This window comes from Amia ocellicauda, unplaced genomic scaffold, assembly GCF_036373705.1.
Source record: "Amia ocellicauda isolate fAmiCal2 unplaced genomic scaffold, fAmiCal2.hap1 HAP1_SCAFFOLD_86, whole genome shotgun sequence".
Taxonomy (NCBI): Eukaryota; Metazoa; Chordata; class Actinopteri; order Amiiformes; family Amiidae; genus Amia; species Amia ocellicauda.
This window is the reverse complement of record NW_027103012.1, coordinates 117334-138068: the sequence shown is the minus strand read 5'-3', so window position 1 is coordinate 138068 and position 20735 is coordinate 117334. Positions and strand designations below refer to the sequence as shown.

Sequence of the window (20735 nt, the reverse complement as noted above, 5' to 3'; positions counted from 1 at the left end):
GTGTGAAGTGCAAGGAGTGGCCTTTAGTGGTTAGGTAAAAAAGTAGACAGACAAACTAAATAATTACTTGATGCAAATCATTTATTTAGTGCAGACAGACCAAGACCAGACACAATAAACTATTCGCAGTAAATATAAATTCACAGCAAAATAGGTTCAGTTCACAATATCCTATAACAAGCTCTATTCAACACAGTTGTTAAACGTTGCAAAGGGCATTACAATTGGTGAAAAACAATAGCACACGGATCAAACATGCTATCCCCACCGTTTTATTCGATTTGATTAGACGTTTCGCGACCAAAACGTTTTGTGTGCGGACTGAACGCACACCTGAGCCGAGCACGATCACAATACATATCCACAGTTAATCTAAGCGGTATCGTATTGTAACCGTTTCGGTTTGTTATCAACCCTTCCGGATCCAAAACCAGGAGTCAGACACCCTTTTCGGTGGACACGCTGTTGACTTCTCACAAGCACCATCCGCCTTCACAGAGGCAGCGCTAGCAGTGGAAAGAACGAAGAACTGCAGGAGAAACGCCGGGGCTATTTAGAGCCCGATTATTCATCGCAGAGGGGGGAAACCAAAGCCAAATGAGACTTAGAGGAACAGGAGACATCCAACAACAGTACACAACGGTACAGTACACAATCAATACATAACAATGAACAGGCCCTTAATTCACTCTTTACAGTCCTTTCTCTTATCTCCCAGCAGCCCCTACGGAGATGGCCGCATATTAATCGAGAGGGGCGGTGCTGCCTCTCCATCTCCGTTACAGTATCAAAAAATTAAGCCTACCAAAAGGGCAAGAACAAACACATTGAATAATATTGATAAAATCGATTTCGTTCACCAGTCCAACTTAGAACAAGGACAAGCAGAGTGCAAGATGAAAAGGATTTCACCATCTGTCCCTTTAATCAATTGCCTTTCAGTACCACTGATAGCACTGCGACTCAGTGTAGGTGTGCGTTCAGTCCGGCAAACACAACATTTCAGTTATGAAACGCTTTCTACAGGTGATGTATGAATGTAACATTTTCACAAATTTGAATAAGTTTGATTTGATACAAGATTTATGAAGTTGACCCAAAAAAATGACATCATATTTTGGAGGGGATAAAAATCTCACGACACAATTGGGTAGTCCTCACGGCACACGGGTTGAAAACCACTGAGCCAAGCCACGGTGCTTCTTGGCTTTGCACGGCCACTGAGACTGCCAGGGGAAGGGGGTGAGGAGCGTCCTTTCGGTAGCTCAGTTGGTAGAGCGGAGGACTGTAGGTTTCAGGCAGCGGGCACCCTTAGGGCGCTGGTTCAATTCCGTCTCAAAGGAAGCCGTGCTTATGGTTTGGCGTCGGTTTTGGACGAGCTCCCAAATGTCAAGCCATTGGAATTGCATGAGGACAAGGAGAAAACCCCGGCAATTCGGATTTGTTGTCGAGAACTCGCATTGCCCAAACATCTCGTATTGCATGTGACCCTTTTCACCCTGAGCCCAGTTTTCTAAACCGGCCAGAAAGCGGTCTGGAACAATCATGAAGCCAACACATTGTGAAGCAGTCCACTGAAGCCCGGGTTGTTGACCGAGGGCCATGATGGTGAAAATCCGCTGCGACGCAGGAGTGCGAGAGGACTCGACGCCATCGAGCACGTGAGCGAGAGGGAGAGCTGCCCGCGGTGCGAGAAACCGCCCGCGACGCAAGCACCAGATGCCACGGTAGGCCAAGGGGAACCGGCGCGCTGCGGAGAACCTGACCAAAATATGGAACTCCTCAAGAATTTGCGTGTCATCCTTGCGCCCAGATAGGCTGAATGTGTTCTGTATCGACATACTAAAATATAACCAATGGGAACGACTGCTTTTTCTAAAATTCCTCTGAATTTGGCAGCCTCACCCTATCAAAAGAGCTGTAATAAAAATTCACCAAGCAGCACAGCGCCTGTACTAACATTTATCCAATCACCGTGCACGGATTGCTTACTATTGCCGCTGGAACAACCCCCGATTCCCCACGCCACTCAACGTGTTTTCTTTCAGCTGGTTGGCTACAGGACCCCGGAGAGGCTGGCTTTGCGGGTGGACTTCTAATAGTAAATACGTGTTTTGTCAGATGTTGCCTTGGGAGTGAAAAGAAGGAGCTGAATCTTTGAGAAATACAGAGAGACAGACATCAATCAATCTCTCTCTCTCTCTCTCTCTCTCTCTGTGTGTGTCTCTATCTATATATATATAATTCTATCAGTCTAGCTTTATCTATTTATCTATCGATCTATATTTCTATCTATTCCTCCCTCCATCCCTCCTTCCTTCCTTCCTTCCTTCCTATTTTATTTTTTTGCTATCGATCCACGTAAGTAAGCATTTTCTTAATTGATCAATTGGTCTGTCGATTAATGTGTTAATACGATCAGTTTATATGACCTGCTGTGTTTGCGGTGTTATTTCATGCTTTTTATACATTTGATAATAACCCTGGTGTTTTGTGTAAGGTATGTGTCTTCTATACTGTTGAGAGAGAAGTGTTTTGAACCGTAAAAAAGTCAAAGAAACGTATGGTGTTTCACTGCGTCACATAATGATAAGAATAAAAATAAGAATATTATTAATAATAATGATTATTATTATTATTATTATTATTATTATTATTATTATTATTATTCCATCCATCCATCCATCCATCCATTCATTTTCGAAACTGCTTATCCTGGTGAGGGTCGTGGGGAAGCCGGAGACGATATTATTATTATTATTATTATTATTATTATTATTATTATTATTATTATTAGTCATTGCGTCACATCATCATCATAACAGTATTAATAATGGTATTAAAATACTAGTAGTAGTAGTAGTAATAGTAATAGTATGTGCTGCATTGAAACATAAAACAGATAAAAAATCATCATCATCATAATAATAGTAATAATAATGAGGATGATGATAATAGTACTAGTACGAATCATAATATGAATAATTGTAGCAGTGATACAAGGTATATGATGAATTATAACATATCTTGTATTATTTGTTGTCATTTAATTGAAAGTATTGTTATGTTTTTTTATTATTATTATTATTATTATTACTATTATTATTACTATTCATAATAATAATAAAACATACTAATTGTAATGATCTCCTTATTCAATATTGTTTGTCAGTGACTTCCTGACTATTTGTACCTGCTGTACAGGAACATGAAGGCCACCCCACAGTTCCGCTGTAAGCCCTCCAGCAGGGAGCTGGTCCTGCAAGCCACAGCTGAAGCTAAAAGCGTCGCGTCTGCCACCAAGTCCTCCAGTGATCCATTTGTCCCCCTCACACCTCGTGAGGTCCGGAAGGATGCTGTGGCCCGCATCCTGTCTCAGGGGGGTGACCCCGGGAACACCAAACTGGTACTCAGCCAGAGTACCCTGCAGTTTGGCAGGTACCGGGGTCAGACATTCAAGTGGATCCTGGAGAACGACGGTGGGTACGCCGTGTCTCTCGTGGCCGCTCATCAGAAGGAGCGGGAGATGGACACGTCTGACACGGTGTACATGGCCAACAAGGACGCGCTGGCCAGCTACGCCTGTGGCTTCCCAAAAGTCGCCATCGCTGTGGGTGACCGGAGGGCCAGGAATGCCACCCGCGCCATGGTGTCCCAGAGTGGCCGGGAGGACCAGCAGGTGGTGGGCTTCGGGGCCCACAAGGGCCAGACCTGGCAGGAGCTCTACGAGGCCATAGACAAGGAGAGGAGAGGGTGTGTATTAATCTATTTTAATAACTATTGCCTACTCTAGTTTATGTATGTTTCAGGGAATTAAGAGCACCCTGGCCTGCAGTTGTATAGTCAGTGTAGTTGTAGTTAGAGAGAGAACTTGGGTTTATTACAGGTATGTGAGATGGATAAGGAGGCAGACTCCCCAGCCCGGAACGCAGATGGCCAAATTCCTGGCATACATCCTGCGGTGGGACAGGGAGTCACAGGCCCAGAAGCCAGCAGCACAGCCTGCCTCCTCCCAGCCCACACCCTCGGTGCCTGCGCCCTGCCAGCCTCCCAGGACGAGTGCCTCGCAGTCGGCTCCCACCCTCTCCTCGTCTGCCACCAAGTCCAGAGCTCCAGTGTCAAAAGGTTCATTTTGTGGAAGTGTGTGATTTGAGCAATTAGAATTAAATGTAGTTTATTAAGGCAGCAATTAGGTAAACAGTTATACCAGGGCTATCACACAATTTAAAGTTCACACTTAAAACAGACCGACGGCAAACACACGATAATCGCACACATTTTGTGATTTCAAAAACAAAATACACCAGTTACCATGACCCCTGTACCAAATGCCCACCATTACAGCGCACGTTTACTCCTCCTTCCAGCGGTGTCCAGGAAGGAGCGCCCATCACTGGCCTTCAGCAACGATGCACTCACTGACGCTGAGCTGCTGGCAGCTGTGGAGGACATGGCCCCCCCGCGTAAGTCTTCACGCAGCTGTTACAAATATCAGCCTATTTCAATACATGTCTAAATGTCATTCATTTCAGGTTCAAGATGGAGTTCTTGCCATTTGGCACAAACTAACAAACAAGCACAAACATTTGGACTCGGGTTTCCCTCCAATAGTGAGAGAAACCTTTGTCCAGCAGGGGGCTTCGAACTGTATTTGACAGTCTCTTTCTTTTCCTTGCAGGGAGCTGATCCATCAGGCCAGACCAGACAAGACGGGGAGGTGCCGGTTGACAGAGCTGCAGAGTCCTGGGTCCTTGGAGGCGAGTGGAGATTGGGACGGACCGGGAGCGACAGGGGACCTAGCCAGAGGAGTCGGCGGACTCCTCACGGAGTGGGTCCCATCCAGAAGCCCGGCCGACCATCTACCTGAAGCCCGGCCTGACCAGGACTGCTCCCTGCTGACGTCACCAGCCAGGATCCAGGAGAGGCCTCGGATCCCAGGGACCGACCAGGCCGATCGGCAACGTCCCTGAGGGAGGCCTCCTGCAGCCAGGGCCCGGACTTCTCCCTGCAAGGCCCGCTCCCTGCAAGAGCCCCGGAGGTGGAAGCTGCTCCCCAGCCAGGTGGACTTGCCCCGACCTCCGGATTGAGAGCCTCTGGACCCTTCTCCCAGGTAGGAAAGCGCAGCATGGCCCAGCGAACCGCCGGTGTGAGGCGCCATAATGCGGTGCGCTTCAGCCATGAGGCTGGAGCCGAGACCGCGGCCCTCACCCGGCTGGAGTTCAGCAGGTCCGTGCTGCAGAGGGGCCTGGCCTTTGCCCCTTCTGAGCTGAACTGCGTGGTTAAACTGCCTGGACCTAGGGACGTGTTTGAGGTGAGTTTTAAGAACCCTCAAGTGCTGGAGAGTTTTTGGAATCTATACAGAGAAAAAAAAGATAGTATGCCCCTGAGTGACTTTGTGGTCGATGCCCTGACTGATAGAGAGATTAAAATAGTAACTATCCAGTTTTATAATGAAGCAGTGGCAGAGTACGATGTAGAGGTATGGCTGAGGAGACACTGCGAGATCCTGTCTGAAAGCAGAAGAGTTAATGATGAGGACGGGGTCTGGACCGGTGCTCGGCGGTGGCAGGTGCACCTGCAGGTGGAAGTGGCCGCCATCGGCGGAGTACGCCATCTGCCGAGCACCGTGGTACTAGGAGCAAATAGGGGGCTTGTCTTCTACCATGGCATGCCCAAATTATGCAGGAACTGCGGGGCCCTGGGTCATTTAGCCGCAGCCTGCACTGTTGTTAAGTGCAAGGTCTGCGGCGGAGAACATCTGACAAGGGCCTGCAAGCAGGAGAGGGCCTGCAACCTGTGCGGTGGGGGAGGGCATCTCTTCAGGAATTGTCCCTCCTCCTATGCAAATAGGGCGCGGGCCCTCGGGGGTGGTGGAGAGAGAGGGAATCAAGTGGAGGCTCCTCCAAAGGTGATACCCCAAGATGGGGGTAGAGAGGAAACAGTCCTCAGGAGTCTCATAGGCTCCCTCTCTGACTCAGGGTCAGAAGTGGAGGCAGAGGGGGAGTGGACAGTGGTAGCAGGGAAGAGGAGGAGAGCAGAAAAGAGGAGCATGGGTAGGGGGGGTATGATGAATAAAAGGATCCACTCTGCAGATTCTCCCCCCCCTGCCAGCTCCTCCCCCGCTGCAGAGACCTCTCCCTCTAATTTCTACACGCCCCACTCTGACTCCGGAGAGGAGAGCAGTGGGCCTTCTCCACTGCCCCGAGTGGGCAGCCTGGTGGATGAGAGGCCCCCTAGAAATAACATTCCTCCTGCCCCACAACTGAGACTCTCCCAGGGGAGGGGTCAGGTATGCCCTCCCAGCAGTAGTGGGAGAGCCGCAGGTCCTCAAGAGAGGAGAATCGGCGCCAGTGTCCTTTCCCATAAAGACCTAAGGGACGTAATGGCAAGGTCACTGGCGCTGGGGGAGGAGGCCTGCGGCGGCAGACAGCCGGGAAGGGAGAGACCACCCCCTCCCCCACCATTAGTTAAAAGAACAACTAGCGGGGTCTACACAGTTCTCTCCCCAGTTGTACACAAAGCCTCTGCCCTGCCATCTGCTCGTCGGGCCTCGGCCACAAAGGAACCAGGGAGAACCTCCAGCACCATGGGCCCTGAGCCCAGTGGAGTTTCGCCAGCCTTACCGGGTGGCGGGAGCCGAGCCCCCCCCATAGTCTTCCTAGAGGATCAAGCGGTGAGGCAAATGATGGGTGCTAGCGCTAAGCTAGGTGAGGGAGAAGAGAGGAGTGGGGAAGAGAAAGGTTTCTTTACATGATTGTTACGGAGCGGGTGACTGCCCTCACAGCCATTATGGCACTAATTATTATATCAATAAATGTGAGGAGCATTGCTGAGGTGAAAAAGAGGACCGATGTTTTAAACTCTCTGGCTGGAATGAAGGCGGATATCATCTGTTTGCAGGAGTGCGGCATCCCGTTCCAAAAGGAATATAAAGATCTCCGGGACACTTGGACCCTAGGAGAATCCTTCTGGTCGGGGTCCAATGTGTCCCGAGCGGACGGGATTGCCGTACTCCTGAAAAACCCCTTCATAGAGGTAAAAGCATTTAAGGTTATAGAGGCGGGCAGACTGGCCAGCCTCGATTTTAAATACAAGGGGGCTGTATTGAGGCTGGTCAATGTCTATGCCCCCACCAGCCAGAGAGAGAGAGTCCTCTTTCTCCCTCAGCTACGCCCGCTCCTGATCGGCACCTTACCAGTTATCATTTCAGGTGATTTCAACTGTGCTCTGAGGGATGTTGACCGGAGTAAGCCCCGCAATGATAGATCCAGCAGGGACCTCGCTGCGTTCGTGGAGGACTTTGAACTCTGCGACGCAGGTCGGGACCTGGTCCCCTTGTTCACCTGGGTGAGTTCTTCTGGCTCCTCCTTCTCCAGGATAGATGTCATGTCTTCGGAGGCGGTCTTCTTTTCAGACCACAGGCTCCTGACGACAGAGGTGCTCATCCCGAGCACACGGGAGTCGGGGCCTGGGGTCTGGAAGCTCAACACCTCCCTGCTCGATGACCCTCGTGTTATTAAGACCTTTAGCAGACGCCTCGAGGAGTGGAGGACCCTGAAGGACCTTTTTGATTCTCGCATAGAGTGGTGGGAGATGGTGAAGAAAAGGACCAAGGGCTACTTCATTCAGCTAGGGAAACGGAAAGCTCGTGAGAGGCAGGCGAGATATTCCCATCTAAACGCCCACCTCCAGCGCCTGAGTCTTTTACAGCTCAGAGGCTTCGACCTAGCTGAGGAGGTGGCTCGGGTCAAACTGAGTCTCTCCGCCCTCTATCGGGAGGAGCAAGAGAAGATCAAGGTCCTTTCCAGGGTCTGCATCATGGAGGACGATGATAAATGCAGCCGCTTCTTCTTCAAGAAAACGAAGGAGAGGCGGCCTGCAATGTCCTCCATGATCGACTCCTCAGGGCAAGAGGTGGAGGGCAGAGAGGCTGTTGAGACAGTGATGCGGGATTTCTACAGGGAGTTGTATGATCAGAAGGTGGTGGATCAAAATCTGATCCATCACTTTCTGTCCCTGTTGGAGTCCCGCAATGAGGGGGACGAGGGCACCAGGAGCTGGGAGGAGGCCATATCTAAGGTCCAAAAGAAGATCCACGGCTGGAGCAGAAGGACCTTGACGATGGCTGGTAAGGTGCTGGTCGTAAAGGCCATCCTCTTCCCGATACTCCTCTACGTAGGAATGATCTTCCCCCCAGACAAGGTCATCGCAAAACTAGTGACCCGAATTATATTTCGGTTTGTCTGGGGGAGCAAAATGGAGAGGCTGAAAAGAGTGCAGATGGTGAAGGGTACCCTGGATGGAGGCAGGGGGGTCCCGGACGTTGTGCGGCTGATAAAGGCGCAGGGGCTGGCCTATGTGGTCAAGAACATCCAGGCTGCTGGCAAGAAAGTGAGTTTCATGAACCGCTTTTATTTTGCCAGCAGCCTGAGACCATTCGGCCTCTGCGCCATGGATAACATCAGGCCGCACTCGTGGGATCCCCCGCCGTTCTACAGGGCGCTCCGAGCCTTTGCGCTCGAAGTAGGCCTCCATAAAGTCGTGCTGGCCTCCTGGGATTATAAGACCATCTGTAGCCAGATGAGATCTACCCAGGAGACCAGCCGGATAGAAGATTTCCCTCCCGAAACCTGCCGGTTTATCTGGGCTAACGCTACGCACGTTTGCCTCACGAATACGCAGAAAGATGTCTCCTGGATGGCCGTGAGTCCGTGTCTCCCCACCCGAGTGTTCATGCACAGAAGGGTCATAGCTCCTTATGACACCTGCCCCTATAAGGGTTGCCTGGGGAAGGAGACGGAGGCTCACATCTTTAGAGATTGCCCCTCCGCCTACAGGGTCTGGCTCCTGTTTTCTCCGTTCCTCCACAGGTTTGCCGTTCCTGCGCGGGCGACCGCCCAGCAGATCTTATACGGTCCTGCCAGGGGATTAACATCTTCCACCCTGAGGTGCTGGTGGCGTGTCGTCTGCGCAGTGAAGCAGGCCCTGTGGGAGGGACGTAATATCTGTCTATTCAATAAGCAGGAGCTGGACCCGATTGTCATCGCGCGGAGGGGCATGGTGCTAGTGAGAGACTACGTCAATCTGGAGGTCCATCAGAGGGGCAAGGAGGAAGCCTATAAGAACTGGCATATACAAGATCTGGGGGAGCTTAGGATCCCATGATGGGACCCACCTCCGGGGACGGTCAGTTCCCCCTGCTGGAGCCCGAGTCCAAGATTTTTTAACCATTTAATGAATGATTATTTTTAAAATGACTTTTGAAAGTGAATCTTAACTGTTTTTAAAGATTTAGTTGTTTTTAAATCACTAATTGTTTAGGGTTTTTTTGGTTTAGTTTTGTTTTATTTTTTTGTCAAATAGATTGTCCGTTTTGGATTTAATTTTAAATGCATTGGACCTTTTTTGTTTGTTTTTTATTTTTACCTTTTTAATTGTTTCTTTATTTTGTCCAGTGCATTTTCAGTTATTTTCAATGTATTTGACTCTTATGTTGGTAGCAGTTTTGCTTTAATCACGTTTGTTTTGTTGTTTTGTGCACTTGTTTATTTGAAGTTAAGTATTTTGTTTTTCGTTAAATCACAAAGATTTAAAAAATTTTAAGTGATCTTAAGAATTGTATTCTAAAAAAAGTTTTTAATCATAAGTATTACAAATTTGAATTGTTTTTATTTGTTAAATGTAAAATACTTCAAACAATAAAACAGTATTTGGCACAAACTAACTTGTATTGTTGTATTTTGTTAGCTTAAGATGGATGGATCTCCCAGTGTAAGGTAAGTGAGATGGACCCGGGGTCCCCACGGTGCTTTAGCTACATATCGCTTTACAGCCACCTCGTCTGCCCTGCCTCGACACCCCCAAGTATCTGTGACCCCTGGCTTTATGAGCTGAGCTGCATGTTTGCTATGCGCTGCATCCTCACCGTGTGTGCTGTGCATGTGGAGTGGCACGCTGTGATATAGTGTAGTGGCATGGTGTGATATGATGTAGTGGCACAGTAACATGGTTGATTGAATGATAAGGCTTCATAGACCTAGTCACCTTGGCATTAACATAGATTTGGATAATTTCACCATTAGTTACATCTCTGTTGTTGCGAGATTTTGAATCTCCCGTTTTATCTCTAGTGTCTTCAGTGCAGGAGCCGGGGGCAGCGGCCATGGCTAGCTCAGCTCAGCAGCCGACACCACTCGGTTCAGCGGAGCAGCCTGGTGGGGGTGTGTGTGTGTGTGTGTGTGAGTGTGTCTTCGTGTGTTTGTTAAATCTGGGTGCAGTATCCGTAGTGTCCTGGCAACTCCTGTCACTGTCTGTCTGTCTGTCTGTCTGTCTGTCTGTCCCTGTGTTTCTGCAGGTCCTGCTTCCTGAGGGCTGGAAGCAGATGCTGCCCGCTGAGCAGCTGCAGTGGGTCTCCAAGGCCCTGTTCACTAGGAGCAGGTTTGGGAAGCTGGTGCTGACCTCGGACCTGTGTCTGTGGTGGTTCCCTCCCCAGCCCTGCCCGGTGTATCGGCAGCCCCCGGCCTCTCCCAGCCTGCACTTCGCTCGGCCGCTGTTCCTGTGGATGCCCTACCGCATGTGGGCTGTGAAGCTCACCTGCATCCAGCCCCAGTGTGAGGGACACAGGCTCACGGGGGCGGGGCTGTACAAGATGGCGCGCCAAGTGCTGAGCATCAAAGGCTGGTACGATATGGTCACGGAGTACCTGGAGTGCCGCCGGTGCTCAAAGAAGTACGCAGGCTGGTCCGGAGATGTGCTGCAGCAGCTGGATGTGGCTCATTGGAGCCAGTTCCCAGCCATCCTCACCTACCCGTATGGAGACAATTCACCACACAGCGTCTGTGCTTTCCCTCCCCCCCTCCCTCTCAGCCGAAATGTTTCCTGAACTCTAACTGCTGTACTGCTGTGTCTTGGGCAGGCTGTCCTGCGACTACACGGTGCTGAGTCTCATGAGGGAGCACACCCTGGGGAACAGCGCCACCCGGCTGTGCAAACAGCTGCAGGAGCAGCACAGCGAGGCGTGGCAGCATAAAACCCTGCGGTACCTCGCAGACTGCGAGCCCTTTGTGACCTCTGCACCTGTAGTCCCGAGCTTCCGGCCGCCGCCACCCATGCCACCGGTGCCTGGACCCAAGTGGCTGCTGGCAGTGTACGACCTCGACGTGCTGGAGCGGCTGGCCGAGGTAAAGGCCCAGGTCACGTCTGTGTTCGGGTCCATTTTAAAACTGGACTCGACAAAGAAGGTGAGTATCGTCAGTCAGATTTTTTGTGCTGCTGTCTCAGCGGCCGCTTGGTGCATCGTGGTGCCGCTCAGCTGAACGCATTACAATTAAAGACCTAATAACTTAATGTGTCTCATACATTTTTCAGTTGACCAGGAAGCTCACAGGAGCAGCCGCTGGCACGGCATCGTGGGCCACCAACGTCGGCAACGAGTTCGGGCAGGTCCTGAACTCGGTGCTAATGTGCGGAGAGGGTGAGGGGCTGCAGCCCATGGCTGCCGGGCTGGTGGAGTGGTACGGCTTGGCCGGAGAGGCTCCCCCTCAGATCCTGTATGTGGACTGGGACTGCTGCTCTGTGGCTGGACGGTCGAAGGGGGCCGAGGGGCACAGGAGATGGAGCGGCTCATCCAGGAGCTGCTGGACGTTTTTGACAGCAGGAGGGGGCTGGACACCATGGGCGTGCTGCTGCTGGACCACAAGCGGATCCAGGCCATCTGGAAGGCATAGCGGCCCCACCTCGCCTGCATTCAGGACCCCGAGGGGGTGCAGCTGTATACCCAGACAGGGCAGCTGCGGAAGGGGGGTGTGCTGCTGCCAGTATACCGCTGCGCCCGTGGATCGACCTCCTTGGAGTCTTTCCACCTCCACCTGGCCCTTTTCATCCCAGGTTAGTGCCAGCTGCACCGCAAATAAAGACGCCAGATTCTGTGATGCTTTTTGAACCCAGTGGATCAGTAGACTAGTTTTTTTTTCTGTAATTGTTACAGTACGTGTATTGTTATATACTATGGCTTTGTGAAGAGTATGTTTTGAACTGTATTGAAGTGTGTGTTTCTGTTTCCTCCTGCTCTGCTCAGGCACCAGTGCCAGCGATGTGCACTTCCAGGCATATCTGCTGGAGGGCCTGGTGAGGTGGAACGCGGACCGTGCAGTGGCGGCCGTGGAGGATGCTGGCAAGCTTCTGCGCTCCTACAGTGGCTCCTTGCAGAACGCCCTGGGCACCCTGAGCCAGAAGGTGCTGGCCAGGGACCTGTCGGAGGGGTTCGTGAAGTCAGGTGTGTACACGGGTCAGTGAGCGTGTCAGTGTGGGGGGTTGATTTGTAAGGTGCTCTTTAGCAGCGTTATGAAAATAATAAAAGCGGTGAACCCATGCTTCTGTTATGATTGTGTTGAAGGGGAGCTCATCGGGATCGAGTACCTGTACTCACAGACAGGGAAAGAGCTCCAACGTGTGCACAGCGACCCCGACGTCCCGGACGAGGCAGCTGGCCAAGACTCAGACAGGGAGGAGAGTGACGACGAGGGCTTTGAGGAGGACGATGACCCCACCATCTCCAACCCCGTCGCCCCGTCTCCAGCCCGACTGCCCACGTCTCCCGCCCGACTGCCCACGTCTCCCGCCCGACTGCCCCTGTCTCCTGCGCGGTCGACGGCCCGACTGCCCCCGTCTCCTGCGCGGTCGATGGCCCGACTGCCCCCGTCTCCCGAGATGGAGCACCCCTGCGCTGCAGGAGACGCCCCCCCTGTTGCTAATCCCGAGGTGAGGAGGCAGTGATGGCGCTCAGCTCGTCTCTTACATTGTAGTGCACAAAACCCTGGAATGATAGCTATTGCCAGAACATGGTCCTGTAACTGACTGTCGTCTGTATTCTGTTGTTTCAGGAATCGTGCGGCCCTGATGGCGTTCCTGGGCTCCAGCACGTCCAGCAGTTGGGCAGTTGTCTGGTGGACCTGAGAGCCCAGGCATTCCTGACCAATCGCCAGGTGGCGGAGCTGGTACACCTGTGGCAGCAGCTCCCCGAGGGAGACAAGCAGCGCCTCGTGTACCCGGCCCGCCACAAGGACAGGCTGACTCGGGGGCGCTTCAAAGCTGGGAGGAGGTCTTCAGTCGCTCCGGGAGTGGACAGCTTGAAGAGGTGTGATATACAGACACGTTTTAAATCACTGCCGAGAAGCAGACGAATACGAGTATGTGCCTGTAAGTAGTGACTGTGAGGTGTGAAGGATGCTTCCTAACACAGATCTCTTACCTGGTTGCAGGTGCATGGTGGGCGAGAACACCGGGCCAGCCCAGTGGCCGGACACGAGCCATTTGGTAGAGGCCATCTGCGCCCAGCTGTGCCTCATTCACCCGTCCCCCACCCAGACCGGAATGAAGCGCCTGTAATAGCTGGTGAGGCCAAGAAACGCACGTACCCGTTTCTTTGTCCGGGGGTTGAGGCCAAGGTTGAACAGCTGCCACTTTGTTCTCCTAGGGTTTGATAAGACCTCTGCCTATGGTGGAGCCTAAATATTGTGCTTCACTGACTGCAAGAGTACATTTTTTTGGGTTAGCTGTGAGGCCAGCAAGTCAGAGGGCGTTGACAACTGCTCAAAGATGAGACAGGTGATCGTCCCAGGTGTGACTGTGGATTATGACATCGAGATAGGTTGCAGCATAGGCTTGGTGGGGTCTGAGAATGCGGTCCATCATGCGTTCAAAAGTAGCTGGGGCCCCATGGAGTCCAAACGGAAGCACAGTATACTGATACAAGCCCTCCGGCGTGGCAGATGCAGTCTTTTCCTTGGCTGCTTGTGTCAATGGAAACTGCCAATAACCCTTTGTGAGATCTAGGGTGCTGATGACGTGAGCTGTACCCAGTCGCTCAATCATCTCATCAATGCGGGGCATGGGGTAGGCATCAAAGTTGGATAGCTCGTTCAACTTTCTGAAGTCGTTGCAAAAAACGAAGAGTCCCATCTGGTTTTGGGACGATCACTATTGGGCTGGACCAAACACTATGGGATTCTTCAATGACACCAAGCTCAAGCATTTTCCTTACCTCCTCTGTGATAGCGACCTTCCCTGGGCAGGGTTGCTGTTCCCAGTTTTCTTTTGTGATGTCGAGGAGGCCTCGCGGTCTGTGGGAAATAAAAAGCTTGGGGTACTTCCCAGATGGTGAATATGAGAAAAGGGAGCAGTTGATCCCAGTTACGCCCATCCCTTTCCATCGTCCTCCTCAGCATGCTTTTTAACGTTTTGTTAAACCGCTCCACTAGCCCGTCCGTCTGTTAATGGTAAACAGAAGTGTGAAGACTTTTAATTCGGAGAAGATGGCACACATCTTTCATTACCTTGGACATGAACGGTGTACTTTGGTCTGTCAAAATTTCTATTAATATAGATTAGAAAAAGCACAGGCCCTAGTACTGATCACAGTGGAACTGAACTAACAACCTCACTCCAGTTAGAAGCAACTCCTCTAATCGACACCCTCTGCTTCCTATACATCAACCAGTTCATAATCCATCTACTTACATTACCCTGAATGCCTACAGCTTCCAATTTGAGGCTCAGTCTTTGGTGTGGAACCTTATCAAATGCTTTTTGAAAATCTAAGTATATCATATCATATGCTTTCATGTGATCTACAGCTGCAGTTGCATGTTCAAAAAATTCTAATAAATTAGTATAACATGATCTGCCTCATCTAAACCCATGTTGACTATCTCCAAGAATATGGATTTCATTAAGATGCTCCTCTATTTTCTGTCTAATCATTTTTTCCAATATTTTACAGGTGATGCAGGTGAGACTGATTGGTCTGTAATTTCCTGGCTCAGTTTTGTCCCCTTTTTTGTGGATTGGTATGACATTTGCTGTCTTCCAGTCAGTTGGCACATCCCCTGTTTGAAGTGTCATTTGGAATATTTGAGTTAGAGGCCTATAAATAATTTCCCTAATTTCTTTAAGTACTGTTGGAAATATACCATCTGGCCCAGGTGATTTGTTTGTTTTTAATTCTGCTAGTCCCTTTAGTACCTCCTCATCCTTTACCCTAATCTCTCTTAGGATTTGACTGGACTGGTTGTTAACCTGTGGCATGTTATCTGTTTTTTTTTCTTTGTAAAAACCTCCAAAAAACATTTGCCACATCTTATTCATTTTCCAAGATACTTCAATTTTTGCCCTTTATCTGTTTCACTTCCTACTTTATTGACCTCTTGCTGTGTTAGTATTGAAAAGCTCTTTGCATTAGTTTTAGTTCCAAGAGCTATGTTTCTTTCTATTTCCCTCTTTGCTTTCCTGACCCGTTTCTTAAGGTCTCCTTGCAGCTCAACATATTCTATGTATTTTGTTTAATCTCCGTCCCTTTTGTATGCGCTATACAACATTGTTTTTCTCTTGATATTTTTTTGCATACCTCTATTAAACCATTTTGACCAATGTTTTTTGGTCCTCAATTTGCTAAGTTTTGGTACATAGACTCGTTCAACTTCCTAACCATTAAATTGAGCGGCCACTTTTTTAACATGGTCGAAACACAGAATTATAGAGGACTCTACCCAGCACCCAGTTATTACGGGGTTGAAACCAAGCAATCAATTAATCAGATTCCAAACTCTCCACCATGGCCAAGACCAAAGAGCTGTCCAAGGATGTCAGGGACAAGATTGTAGACCTACACAAGGCTGGAATGGGCTACAAGACCATCGCCAAGCAGCTTGGTGAGAAGGTGACAACAGTTGGTGCGATTATTCGCAAATGGAAGAAACACAAAATAACTGTCAGTCTCCCTCGGTCTGGGGCTCCATGCAAGATCTCACCTCGTGGAGTTTCAATGATCATGAGAACGGTGAGGAATCAGCCCAGAACTACACAGGAGGATCTTGTTAATGATCTCAAGGCAGCTGGGGCCATAGTCACCAAAAAAACAATTGGTAACACACTATCCCGTGAAGGACTGAAATCCTGCAGCGCCCGCAAGGTCCCCCTGCTCAAGAAAGCACATGTACAGGCCCGTCTGAAGTTTGCCAACATCTGAATGATTCAGAGGAGAACTGGGTGAAAGTGTTGTGGTCAGATGAGACCAAAATAGAGGTCTTTGGCATCAACTCAACTCGCTGTGTTTGGAGGAGGAGGAATGACCCCAAGAACACCATCCCCACTGTCAAACATGGAGGTGAAAACATTATGCTTTGGGGGTGTTTTTCTGCTAAGGTGACAGGACAACTGCAGTGCATCAAAGGGACGATGGACGGGGCCATGTACCGTCAAATCTTGGGTGAGAACCTCCTTCCCTCAGCCAGGGCATTGAAAATGGGTCTTGGATGGGTATTCCAGCATGACAATGACCCAAATCACACAGCCAAGGCAACACAGGAGTGGCTCAAGAAGAAGCACATTAAGGTCCTGGAGTGCCCTAGCCAGTCTGCAGACCTTAATCCCACAGAAAATCTGTGGAGGGAGCTGAAGGTTCGAGTTGCCAAACGTCAGCCTCAAAACCTTAATGACTTGGAGAGGATCTGCAAAGAGGAGTGTGACAAAATCCCTCCTGAGATGTGTGCAAACCTGGTGGCCAACTACAAGAAACGTCTGACCTCTGTGATTGCCAACAAGGGTTTTGCCACCAAGTCGAAGGGGTCAAATACTTATTTCCCTCATTAACATGCAAATCAAATTATAACTTTTTTGAAATGCGTTTTTCTGGATTTTTTTGTTGTTATTCTGTCTCTCACTGTTAAAATACACCTACCATTAAAATTATAGACTGATCATTTCTTTGTCAGTGGGCAAACGTACAAAATCAGCAGGGGATCAAATACTTTTTTCCCCCACTGTATCTTTTGAATTGTACGTGTGAGCAGAGGCCTCAGTGGGAGTTGACGTTATTCTCGTCTGTGTGGTAGCTGCTCAGTTCCATGTCTCTTGTTCGTTCAGCCAGTTTCCTTTCTCTTGCAGTGGTTCACACCTGAAGGCTTCCGGTCACTCTTTGCCTTAGTGGGAGCAAACGGCCAAGGCATCGGGACCAGGTAAAGACAGGAGAATATCTGCTTTTGTTTTTCCCCCTCCACACAGTCCATTCTACCAGTGCCATATATGTAAATGTGCAAACTAAATACCTCATTTGACTGTAAGACGTTTGCAAATTAGCAATGGGGGTGCATCTAGTGTAAAGGAGAGAACAAAATGTATCTGTCTTAATTAGGTCTTTGTTACTCATTAATCAGTATTTAATCAAATGGAACTGCTAATATGCCTTCTGTGTTGAGTAGCAAGGATGCTGATTATTGATGATGTTGAGCTGACAGACGACAAAATGAATATACTCTGATAATACACAGGACGTGACTGATGTCTGTGAAGAAAGACAACCTGCTTTTTTGGGATAGGCTTTAAGAGTTATTAATGGAGAGACCGCTGTACTAATTAAAATCCGTTCTTTGATTGAGAAGATGGTGCTTCAATCCTAGAGTGAATGTATGACTTTGTGAAATGTATGACTCATCTGAAAGTTTGCCGTCTTGGTTTCTCAGTTCTCTCAGTCAGTGGGTCCACGGCTGTGATGCACTGGAGCTGCCTGCCCAGCAGAGGGAGCAGTTGGATGCCTTCATTGACCAGCTATACAAGGACATAGAGAGAGGACAGGATGCCTGCCAACCCACAGGCAAGCAAACAAACCCGCAGCTTAATACAGTAAAGATTCACAGGCTGACCTTTGACCTTTATGATCAAATAATAAAGTGCCTTGTATTTTGAGCAGACCTTGAACTGGTGTTTATGAAGTGTAGAACTAACCTCCTACCTGTAAGCCTTGGTTGGCCATATATTTCTAGAGTAGTTTGAGCTCTAAATTTAGCTACTCCTTTTCACCTTATAAAAACAAACACGATCTGTTTACAGGGAATGTTATCCTGTTGAGCGGCCAGACCCACAGGAAGCATGTAGTACATAGAGGAACATAAATGAAGTACAGATAATTACCGGTTCAATCTTTAAAGATTCCTGTTTGCCATTAAAAGCAGCATCATTAATGTGAAGAGTAGTGCATGGAGAAATGGGCTCTTTTGGGGCTAATGGTTGATTTAGTTGAATGGGCTGTTGTTTCGGAGGGGGTCCCACAACTGTTGCACTTTTGGTCTTTTCCAGAGATGGGTGATTTCCTGAACTGTGAGGGTTCTGGCCTGTTCCTTCTGCAAAGCCCTTGTAAGTGACCCTGTAATGGATACTCCCGAGGTCAGCAAGTGTGACTCGGACAATCTGCTTCCGAGCTTGGCCTTCTCTCCTTGTGTATCCCCCCCGTCTCGCATTGAACTTGGAAATCCACTTCTTTCTCCCTCGTCTAGAGTTTGACTTAGCAGGAACCTCAGATGCCCTGGTTTTTGTGGGCTTCATAATTTGGACCTGGATCAAACATTTGGGCTGACTACATGTGTTTTTCTTTGAGTCACCTGCTACTTACCTTGTGTTGACTGTACAACGTACATTTTATTATTGGTTTTGACTGCTGCTTTGGAGGAGCCTGCTATTATCAATATCGGTGCACAAATCATAGTGCCTTGTCTCTGAGTCCTGTAAGTCAAGGGCCCATTAAGCAGAGATAAAAGGCTTCTGCACAGACATTTTCTCTTTGGGATTACAGTGTTTGTTAGAAAGTGAGATATAAGTATGTCTTCTTCAAGGCACAGAATTTTGTCTCCTAGCCTTGATGTTCAAAGTAGACAGAATAGGATGGTGGTTGGAGCTGTGTGCTGTCCAAAATGGTTCTTCTGGGAGTGTCATGTTTAGCCAAGGCCTTTTGTTTATAAAACTATACTATACATTTCAGATCGGTCACAACTACATTATGGTTTGACCTGACCAATGAATTACTTCTAGTCTGTACGATAGGTGTAAGAAAGTCTATACAAGAGATTTATACAAGAACCCTGCATGATTTGAAGAACATGTGAATCCAACAACCTCACCAAGGTGCCAACAACATTGCTTGTAAGTCTGTAGCCTGTTTAGGTTGTCCCTCAAATATATAGTCTTTGTTTACCCTGCCTTGTTGTGCACATTTCAGTTAAGAATCTACACACTGCATCGACAGCCAATGGCTTGAACAGAGGTCTGCTCGTTTCTTCCCTGATGGAGTCATCTCAAAGGCTGCTCAGCCGTGGCTTTTGCTCCCACCTCATGTGTTTTTGTGAATTGTCTTGTCTAGGCAACCACAGCTGCCTGCCCAATGCCGAGGCCTCATTCCCTGACAACAACTACCTGTTGCACATGACTGCCCTCTCTGATATCGCCCCTGGGAAGGTAAAGCCATCAGAATAATTGTGTGTGCGCGTGTATGTGGGGCAGTTCATAGTCTGTATATAAACAAGTATATGTCTGTGTGTGTCAATGCTTTTGTAAGGACCTGCAGGCACAGCTAGATTGATGTGCTGTTCCATAATTTCTCCTAGTATAGAAAAATAAGTTCAAAGTGTAATAATTGGGGGTTTTCAGGAAATCTCCATCACCTAGATTGCTGTCAAAGAGACTGGAGTAGGCACAGCCGCCACAAGATTCTCAGGTACATAGAGAGCCCAGAGACCGAGACTGAAGCCCCATTTACAGTGTCTGCTGCTACTTCACTGAAAGGCATTAGTGTCGAGGCACTGTTGGACTTTGTTTTTGGAAGCACAGTAAAGTCTAACACAGTGAAGTGTTAAGGATTTCTCTCTAACCCACTGTTGTTCTCTTTTGTTGTCAGGGAGAACTACCTGTTTGCCTGCTCCTGTCCCAAGGGTCTCTCCCAGGCTGGATGTGACCTCTGAGGAAGAGGAGGAGGAAGGCAAAGGGGAGGGCGAGACGGAGGGCGACGACCTGGAGGATGAGATGACAGACGTGTGACGGGCGGGTCGGCACACCAGCCCACACCACTGAAACGGCACCGAGTTGATGTTAGAACAGTGGAGGACAGCAGTGCCGGCAGTGGGTCAGCTCTTCGCATCCACAGAGCACACACGGGCTCACTCCACCTGCCTCATCCCTGACTGTCCTCTACAGCCTCTCACCGAATAAAACATTCATTAAAACTAGAACACATTTCACATCAGATTTTTTTTTTTTAACTGTCAAATTTCTGTCCATGTTATGTTTCTGCATATGAGATTCCAAAGAAAGAACACCACTTTTTAAACAGATTTAAAATAAATAACACTCATTCATGGCATTTGTATTAACTTTCCACTCCTGGTGCTTTCAGGAAGTGTTCTTCAGTGGGCATGACACAAGTTAGAAATTATGCATTTCTCAAAAATGTTTGTCTACCTACCTTTGATTTCAGTTAAAACTTGAATGCATGACATGAAAACTTATCCTGCAAGTTGTATACCAATAGTTTTTTTTTTATTATTTTTTCTTTACAGATTCTAGGTAAGTCAAGTGATCTTGTCCCAAAGTCCAGTCTATTAACATCTTATCAAGACTTACTTGCAGAGCATTTTCTATTAGACTGCTATTGTGTAAGCTAACCAGAATAATTCCTAAACTCCCTGTTACATTTCAGTCCAGTACTACACTCACCTAAAGGATTATTAGGAACACCTGTTCAATTTCTCATTAATGCAATTATCTAACCAACCAATCACATGGCAGTTGCTTCAATGCATTTAGGGGTGTGGTCCTGGTCAAGACAATCTCCTGAACTCCAAACTGAATGTCTGAATGGGAAAGAAAGGTGATTTAAGCAATTTTGAGCGTGGCATGGTTGTTGGTGCCGGGGG

The 20735-nt window shown here is 48.7% G+C and overlaps 3 protein-coding genes across 5 annotated transcripts; all 3 read left to right on the top strand.

Moving 5' to 3' along the window:
* Nucleotides 1-515: 515 nt before the first annotated feature.
* Nucleotides 516-6374, top strand: LOC136744560 (uncharacterized). The gene is made up of 5 exons (XM_066698765.1): nucleotides 516-642; nucleotides 3205-3753; nucleotides 3971-4125; nucleotides 4368-4463; nucleotides 6304-6374. Exons 2-5 carry the CDS (start codon nucleotides 3209-3211, stop codon nucleotides 6372-6374), a joined length of 867 nt encoding a protein of 288 aa, XP_066554862.1. The 5' UTR covers nucleotides 516-642; nucleotides 3205-3208.
* Nucleotides 3897-10504, top strand: LOC136744565 (uncharacterized). 3 transcript variants are annotated; one of them, XR_010816046.1, is made up of 5 exons: nucleotides 3897-4125; nucleotides 4368-4463; nucleotides 4679-9186; nucleotides 9748-9776; nucleotides 10131-10504. XR_010816046.1 is itself a non-coding variant. In XM_066698768.1 (4 exons), the coding sequence occupies exon 3, from the start codon at nucleotides 6751-6753 to the stop codon at nucleotides 9163-9165; it is 2415 nt and encodes an 804-aa protein (XP_066554865.1). In that variant the 5' UTR covers nucleotides 3897-4125; nucleotides 4368-4463; nucleotides 4679-6750; the 3' UTR covers nucleotides 9166-9186; nucleotides 9748-10504. The 3 variants fall into 3 exon arrangements, 2 of the variants coding, with proteins under 2 accessions (XP_066554865.1, XP_066554867.1); XM_066698768.1 differs by having other exon boundaries at nucleotides 9748-10504; XM_066698770.1 differs by lacking the exons at nucleotides 9748-9776; nucleotides 10131-10504 and having other exon boundaries at nucleotides 4679-9306.
* On the top strand, nucleotides 9754-20049 carry LOC136744559 (uncharacterized). Its single transcript, XM_066698764.1, has 14 exons — nucleotides 9754-9771; nucleotides 10355-10809; nucleotides 10916-11240; nucleotides 11368-11574; nucleotides 11727-11886; nucleotides 12077-12274; nucleotides 12395-12759; nucleotides 12882-13135; nucleotides 13260-13392; nucleotides 16942-17012; nucleotides 17517-17647; nucleotides 18130-18186; nucleotides 19187-19281; nucleotides 19721-20049. The coding sequence occupies exons 1-9, from the start codon at nucleotides 9754-9756 to the stop codon at nucleotides 13384-13386; spliced, it is 2109 nt and encodes a 702-aa protein (XP_066554861.1). The 3' UTR covers nucleotides 13387-13392; nucleotides 16942-17012; nucleotides 17517-17647; nucleotides 18130-18186; nucleotides 19187-19281; nucleotides 19721-20049.
* Nucleotides 20050-20735: the final 686 nt, after the last annotated feature.